At 39.8% G+C, this 8,115-nt stretch overlaps 1 protein-coding gene across 17 annotated transcripts; it reads right to left on the reverse strand.

The window, feature by feature from the left end:
- Window positions 1-2,282: 2,282 nt before the first annotated feature.
- On the reverse strand, window positions 2,283-7,491 carry LOC147612988 (S-type anion channel SLAH2-like). 17 transcript variants are annotated; one of them, XM_086782270.1, is made up of 7 exons: window positions 7,343-7,480; window positions 6,710-6,800; window positions 6,566-6,615; window positions 4,977-5,950; window positions 4,117-4,887; window positions 3,837-3,868; window positions 2,283-2,867 (listed from the first exon to the last, which is right to left on the reverse strand). In XM_086782270.1, exons 4-7 carry the CDS (start codon window positions 5,931-5,933, stop codon window positions 2,456-2,458), a joined length of 2,172 nt encoding a protein of 723 aa, XP_086638396.1. In that variant the 5' UTR covers window positions 5,934-5,950; window positions 6,566-6,615; window positions 6,710-6,800; window positions 7,343-7,480; the 3' UTR covers window positions 2,283-2,455. The 17 variants fall into 17 exon arrangements, 16 of the variants coding, with proteins under 16 accessions (XP_086638396.1, XP_086638397.1, XP_086638395.1 ...); XM_086782271.1 differs by lacking the exon at window positions 7,343-7,480 and adding an exon at window positions 6,962-7,334; XM_086782269.1 differs by lacking the exon at window positions 7,343-7,480 and adding an exon at window positions 6,932-7,334.
- Between the last annotated feature and the right edge of the window lie 624 nt (window positions 7,492-8,115).

The raw sequence follows: 8,115 nt of genomic DNA on the forward strand, positions 1-8,115 counted from the left end.
TGCACTTAGGTAAGCAAAAGATTAATGAAAACCCTAGGATAATAAACAACTATCTATGATACAAAAAATGCCCATGGCACATTAGAATGCTAGTCAATTGGGTTTAGGCTTATAGAAGTCCTCGATTATTGCCCTTCCGTCACGGTAGACTGCCCACTTTCCAGCTTGGCGGGCTGCTCGGACTTTGGCGAGTTTTGCACTTTTGTTTTTGAGCTGTAGGAGGGGAGTGAGTTCATCAGCTAGCTAGAGCCTAGTGCCATGTAATGATTTAGACTGTTGGAGAACTTGGATCTTGTCCTGTTTGTTGTGATATTTTGCAATGAGAGAGAGAGAGAGAGAGAGAGAATATTTAAATACACACACACACACATATATATATATATGTTTATTATTTAAATACATATATATATATATATATTTAATATATATGTGTGTGTGTGTGTGTGCACGTGCGTGGGTGTTTTATTATATGGAGTATGCTTATATATATATATTTATGTTTATTATTTAATTACACACCCACGCACGTGCACACACTCAATATAATAAAACACCCACGCACGTACACACACACACACACATATATTAAATATATATATATATTTAATATATGTGTGTGTGTGTGTGTACGTGCGTGGGTGTTTTATTATATTGAGTGTGTGCACGTGCGTGGGTGTGTGTGTGTGTTTTATTATATTGAGTATGCTTATTTTTTATAATAATTAAATATTCTCTCTCTCTCTCTCTCTCTCTCTCTCTCTCTCTCTCTCTCTCTCTCTCTCTCAGATAGATATATATACATTATACTCTTTATATAATATAATATGATATAGATGTATGTATGCCAATATATATATATGTATGTATGTATGTGTATGTATATATATATATATATATATGCATATATATATGTGTGTGTATGTGTGTGTGCAAATATATGTAAATATTTAAATACATACATACACACATATATATATATAGATTAAATAAAGAGTATACATATATCTATAACAGAGAGCGAGAGAGAGAATATTTAAATACACACACACACACACATACATACATACATACATACATACATACATACATACATACATACATACACACTTTTTATGTTTATTTATATATATGTGCGTGTGCACGTGCATGGGTGTGTTTTTTATATTAAATATGCTTATTTTTTCAAATAATTAAATATTTATTATAAAAAGAGATATATTTATATTACACACACACACACACACACATCTACACATATATATAAACGCATATATAAATAAATAAACATATTTAGTATAATAAAAGATATACACACATACTCACATATATATATACACACACACACACACACATACACTATATATATATATATATATATATATATATATATATGCATATGTGTGTGTGTGTGCGTGTAAATATATGTAAATATTTAAATACACACACACATACACATACATACATACACACACACACACACACACACACACACACACACACACACATATATATACATATATGTATGTATATGTATATGTGTGTGTATATATATATATATATATATATATATATATATATATATATATATATATATATGTATGTATGTATGTATATGTATATGTGTGTATATATATATATATATATATTGTTTATTATTTAAATACGTATATATTTATAATATATATGTGTGCGTGTGTATGTGCATGGGTGTGTGTGTTTTTTTAGTTAAATATATTTATTTTTTATAATAATTTTATATTTATATTTATATTATATTTATATATTTATTATAAAAAAAGATATATATTTATGTTATATACATACTGCGACATAAACAAAGTTTGATGATAGAGAGAGTTTGGTGTTATAAAAAGAGAAAAACAATTGTGTTTATATAACATGATGCGATGAAAATGACACGATGTTTATATGACAATTGTGTTTATATAACATGATATGATGAAAATGGAAAAATAATTATATTCATACATTTCCCCTTTTAAGAGTGGGCCAGACCCATGTCCTATGTGCATGTGCATGTGTCATAGATACTAACACATGTGAACAACGGTTTAGACCATTCAATAATTGACTCTGGCCAGGGCCACTCGTGTGGTGAATGCTGTAAAATAGTGAGTGTAATAGTGCAGTCTCCATACATCACACCCATGCAGACCAGTGTTCGAGAAAAATAATTTTGCCAAAAAGTTAAAAACCTTCATTAGAAATTTGGGAAATTATTAATTGAAGAATTTCTCAAATTTTGGAGGTTTTCCTTCTAAAATTTCGCAGGTTTTTGTACCTTCAAGTTAAAAATTTGAAGGTAATTTTCAGAAGTTGCAGGTGCAAATTACACTAAACCCGGGTTTTTTTCGAACACTGATGCAGACCTGACTATATTGCCTGGAAAAGGCTCAGACATGGCTGAAAGCACATGTGACTCCATTTTCCATACTTAATTCATAAAGGGTTTGCCTAATTGCCAAGCCTTGCTCTTGCCACATGAAAAACTGTCCGGGCTAGCCTCCCATAGTTTATAGTCCTCTAACTCCTCTACCTTGCCACATGAAAAACTTTCTGGGCTAGCCTCAGATAGTTTATAGTCCTCTAACTCCTTTATCTTCCGCTTTACTTGATGGTTCTCGTTTGTGATTGCGATAGCCACATCGTTGGGGAACATGGTGCACCAAAAGAAGATATGAAGGATGGTGAAGAGACACAATGAGAGAACAGTAACAGACGAGATCAATGAAAGCACCACTGCCAGACCCTGTGTAATGGGATGCTTGACTTCCAGAGAATAGTGGATTGTAGCAATGGCAGATGCAGTCATGGGGAAGGTGTATGCCCACCATGCCACTGAAAACCTGAAAACAAGCGTACAAATTCCCATGAGAATATTGGAATACATGAAAACCTTAGCAAGACTACTGTAGAGCATCCTTTAGTACACGTGACATGGCAATCCTTTGCAAAAAAACCCTGCATGCTTCTTGACCTTAAACAAAAAGGTGATCCTCTCAAAAACTTAGGGAGGGCACCCACATTGTACCCATGCGCGTTGCAACCTGCTCGAAGCTTGAGCGGGTGCCAAAACCCTTAAACTTGGTGACAAGTCGGGAGCACAACAGATGGCATTCCACACATGCATCACCTGTTTCTGTCTTTGAAGCACCTGCGACACACTTTCCAGCATGGTGAGAGGCAGTGCAGTGCATCATATGGGCAGTGACACTCTCATTGGCAATCCTGCCCAAGCCCATTCCATTTCCAGCTGGAGGTGGCTGCTCGCAGGCATCAGTCCAATCAACAAGCTGCACAATGGGGGCATGTCTCATGTGAGTCATGCCTTGCTGCCTGTCCCCAAGATCAGTGCTGTCGCAAAATGTATGGAAAGCGTAACATGCTAGGCAGGCCACCAAAAATGAGTCACTAAAAACTCCCCATATAGCAACTAGTTGACCTATTTACATGTGAACTTTTTGATAAGTTTGGACAATGGTTGCACACGGGCATGTGACATCTCTTAGTCAAGCAACACACACATGAACAAATTCCCAACTTGACAAGGGCTTTACACAGAGCTGGGCACCATGTGTTCATTGGCTTGGATGATGGACATGCATGCTGAGCACAGTGTGTTCATTGGCTTGGATGATGGACATGTATGAAGGCAGACCATGAAGCTGTGTAGACAGTAATGGTAACATGTCAGTAGTTAAGTAATATCTTGATGAATGCATGTCAACAGCTTGCTCTTCTTCCACTGAGATGCCTTCTATGAGAAAATAGCATGTTAAACAGCAAAGCATTGCAGGGTTCGGGTTAGATCTTACCTAAAGCCACGAAAGAAGTTGACCCGAACCACCTACACAATAAAGAGTTATTATAAACATATCATTGAATTTCATTAAACAATCACACATGCACATGCTCTCTCTCTCTCTCTCTCTCTCTCTCTCTCACATACACACACACACACACACACACAATGTTTGTACATTTGTACGTACAAACATCGACACACTAACTACAGATGTTTGTGCATGCACACACATACAGTACATACATATATGCCAATGAACATACATGAAATCTTGATAATTCTTGGCTTACCAGAGATGAATAAAGGAACAAGCCCACAAAGTAGGCAATTCTTGATACTAGGTCAAAGTCACCCACAATCTTGGACCAAGCTACACTCGCAGTGCTTGGTGCTGCAACAAACAGAAAAAATACTGGGTGAAGCTCCTTGGGAAGTACAGCTGCAGTTGGTAATCTCTGGTACAACGTCACAAAAAGCACCAAGTAATGTGCAAGACCCACAGCCCAGAAAAAAATGGCTAACTCTTTCCAACCAACAGTTGCAGCCAAGAGAGCCCCCACAAAATTTCCCACAAGGGATAGGTGTGTGGAGGGATTCGCAACCTTGGAGAGTCTCCGTTCGCCTCCAGATAGCCACTGCCCATAGATCTTGAGCTCTAGTGCAAAGATAGGCACCATGAAGAACACCCACAAGACGGGGTGTATGGATCTGGTGACTGCAGGAGGAACCCCCAATGTCAAGAACATGCATGCTATCCATGGAGCAAAGAAGAAATTTATACGAACTGGATGATAAAACTCGCGCCGTACGGCTTCAAAGTAGAAGAGACACTTCAAAAAATATGTTGTGAACACTGTGAGAAGTGTCATGAGTGCCAAACACCAGAGTGTCAGATTGATAAGCTTTGGGACATGCATGAACTGCATGGAAGCTGCAGTTGACAGAGTTTTCCATAGTATTGTCTGGCTACCAAGGCCTAGGCAAATACCGAAGCATCCAATCGGGAACCTCAAGAGGAAAGGCCATTTTTTATCAACTGGGAGCACAGTATCTTCAGAATCCTGCATGCTCCAGGCATGAATGTTAATACAGAAAGTCAGCATGCAGAAGCCTCTGATTGATCAATTACAGATAAAATAGAAATACTTACCCTCAGGATGTCCAGTTCTGGCCCTTGGAGTGCATGGAAATACCGCCGCACATTGAGCTCAGACCCGGGTCTAACCTGCTGTTCTGGATGGGGTTTGCTGTGAAGGCGAGAGAAGGGCCTCTCGAGCGCTGTAGCCTTTGTCTTGAAGAAGGAATATCTGTCATCAACACCACCATCGTTCTGTTGCAAGGTGAAACCAGGCAAAGGGCCAGAGTGGCTGTGAGCCTCCTGCAACACATGAGGAGTGTCATCCATACTCATCATTGGGTTGGGCTGTGAATGGAATTTCTTCTTCTTCTGCTGGGTCTTCCTGTGACCCACCACTCTTGGGTTTTCTTTTTTCTCTTTGAGTCCTGTATTGGTCGATCCCATTTTCAACTCAGGGGTGATCTTGTGCCCTCCAAAGGAAAATTTTGAGGGAAAGCCGCATTTGGGCACTTTCTTCTTTGGGAAACTCACGGCTTCTGAGTAAATTAGGGTTTCTGGCTCAGAGAATATCTCAGAGCAGGTGAGGTTGCATTTGGGCATTTTACTGCTTAGGGTTTCTGCATGGTTTAGGGGTTCTCCTACATGGATTACAGTTTTGGGGTCACATAATCTCTCAGAATGGCACGCTCTTAGAGAGATTTCCAGCGGGGTTTGGTTACGGAGCTCGTGTTTAGGGCTCCAGACTCCTTTCTCAACATCTGCGAAGATGAAGTTGGGTACCGAGGCACCTCTTCTGAGCTCGAAGCTGTCCTGCAAGGGCGCTTCTGCGATGAAAGGGTAAGTCCCGCTGGAGAGAAACCTCAATAAAGGGGGCAGGGACTCATCGAAAGAGTTTGACCTATCAAAGGATAATACCCTGTACACATCTTCTCGGCTTCCTGGTTGTACACCCTCCCCTGCACGCAATCCCTGCTGAGAATAGCTCGAGCCAAGGCTATATTCTCCCCCTTCGAGCACATTTGTTACCATTTCCGTTCAATACCCTCCTGCACAAAGCATTGCATGGCTCAATCAGTCATTTTTCTCCCTAAATACGATTAAGAAACAAAAGAATTCCTCCTATTGCTCCAAAAATGAATATAACACCAGAAAATAGCAATTTCTTTGTGTCCAGAACCTGTCCATCCACAATAATCCATGCATGTGGAGTGCTTTAATGCTTAATTACATGAAAACTCCCAAGATTTGGCGGAGCTAAGCTATGCACAGATGCTTAAGCTAATCTTTCTACTATGAGAGGATGAAGATGATGGGATTAAGAAGAATTAAGGATGAAGAGAAGCAGGATTAAGTATGGATTCTATTCGTATGCTATGCAGGCAAGCGAATGCAAGGGAGAGATGGGCAGCGTGCGGGCTTCTTTCTTGAAGCAAGCACCTGTGCCAGTAGCCAAAGAAATTAGATAAATCAATCTTGCTTGTAAAGATAGCAGAGTCATGCAAAGGAAGTAGGATTGAAGGGATTTGAATGAGCCCAAATAGCTATGTTATGTTAATACAAGAATGGAAGATAGATGACCACTTTGCCCACATTGCCCAATATCCACAGCTCAAATATCTACATATTTAACATTTAGGGAGAAAAAGGGGGGCAAAATTGACCCCTTTCCATGGAGTTCTGTAGTAGCTTGCATTGCCTTACTATACTTTTCCTGCACCCATCAAGAGGACAGAAAGATGATATCACAATTATTTTTTTTATGAAACCAAAAAAATGAGATAATAGGAGACTAAGGAGAGCAGTACTGCAGTGAATATGATGAAACTTGAAAAGGTACAACCCATGCATCCCCATTGCATGTACAATTAGCCTACAGCTCATTAATCAGGCATAGCCCTGCATCAGGCAGGAACAATTTAGGCAAGCTCAATATTGTTAATAGTACACAATTACGTTAATAAGACTAATTGTTAAGATTAAAAGGATATTTAGCAAGCTCAAACGTCCCACGTGCAGCTTTAGCATACTGTATTGGAGGCAGTTGGCAGGAGAATTACCCAAACCATGCGCAGGCCTGTGCATATATCGTGATAATTCCAATCAAGGGCTGTACTGAATAGAACTCATTTATGGAGGCTTTTTGCAAGGATTTCAATGGCTTCCAAAGCTTTAGCAGAAATTATTAGCCAACCTATGCAGCAAACGATTAAGCACAGAACTGGCGGATCATCCACTAAGAAGACATGCAGTTATACAGGTAAATATATATTGGGTTAATTACATCCTCGTTATTTCAGTACGTATATTGGCCAATATGTTCTAATGTAAGCCATCCATCATCCACAATATTGGTGAAGAAGAACCAAGATAGAATGCAGGTTAATAAATAGGTGAATGGAGGATAGTATAATGCGATCTATCTAAGCAAGACAACCCACCAGTGAAAAGATATTGAAGCGTGAAGAACCAATTGGTGCTAATGCTGGGAGATTAGTTGCTAATAGAGGAGATTAGCGTGATGCAGGGCGGATGCGTATGATACTGGAGGTTTTCCTGCAGAGGTGGCAGATCAGCTGAGGACAAGGCTAATAAGTATCCAAGGAGAAGGGGGCTTATATAAAGGTTTGGGTGGCGCAAGTCAATAACACCACGTTGGCCTATTTTTTGACAGAGCTGGCTGTCCCCCAACTTAAGTACCGTTACACTGGAAAAACCCGTGACCTTTATTTTCATTGTCTCGCCAAAGTCACATCTTGCCAGGAGACACCCCTTCTTAGCTAACATTTCCTCCTCCACACACCCCCCCCCCCCCCCCCGGTCCACCGCCCCTCATCCCTGTCTAGTAGATTACCTTGGCCTCTAAACTTCCATTAGAGCCAAGCTTCATTTCAGACAGGCACCCTTGCCCTTCAAGATTGATAGGTTTGGTGAAATATAGCAAGTTTTTTTTTGTAATTTTTCACCGGCATTTTAAAAATTTGCAAGTATTTCATAGCAAAAATGCTCAAAAACGGGCATGACACTTGTCAGAAAGAAGGCATGATTAGAGCCCCTCCTTTCATCACCTCAACCCCCCTCCTTGTAGGGTGTCCATGCCACGCCCCACTGTTTCAATTTCTATTTTATACCTTTTTGCTCTAATATCCATTAGCTTCTCCGTTTCTTCCTTCCCAAACAACATCATCCCCACCCCCGCCATTCATATCATAGT

This window comes from Cibotium barometz, chromosome 44 (genome assembly GCF_041138505.1).
Source record: "Cibotium barometz isolate CiBa-2024 chromosome 44, ASM4113850v1, whole genome shotgun sequence".
NCBI lineage: Eukaryota > Viridiplantae > Streptophyta > Polypodiopsida > Cyatheales > Cibotiaceae > Cibotium > Cibotium barometz.

Excerpts from the sequence above, each read along its gene's own strand:
- LOC147612988 (XM_086782273.1), bottom strand. The coding sequence starts at position 5,933 with ATGGTAACAAATGTGCTCGAAGGGGGAGAATATAGCCTTGGCTCGAGC. Across the intron at positions 3,869-4,116 it reads TGTTCCTTTATTCATCTCTG|GTGGTTCGGGTCAACTTCTT; the intron begins GTAAGCCAAGAA and ends TTTATTGTGTAG. Across the intron at positions 2,868-3,836 it reads AACTTCTTTCGTGGCTTTAG|GTTTTCAGTGGCATGGTGGG; the intron begins GTAAGATCTAAC and ends GCTTGTTTTCAG.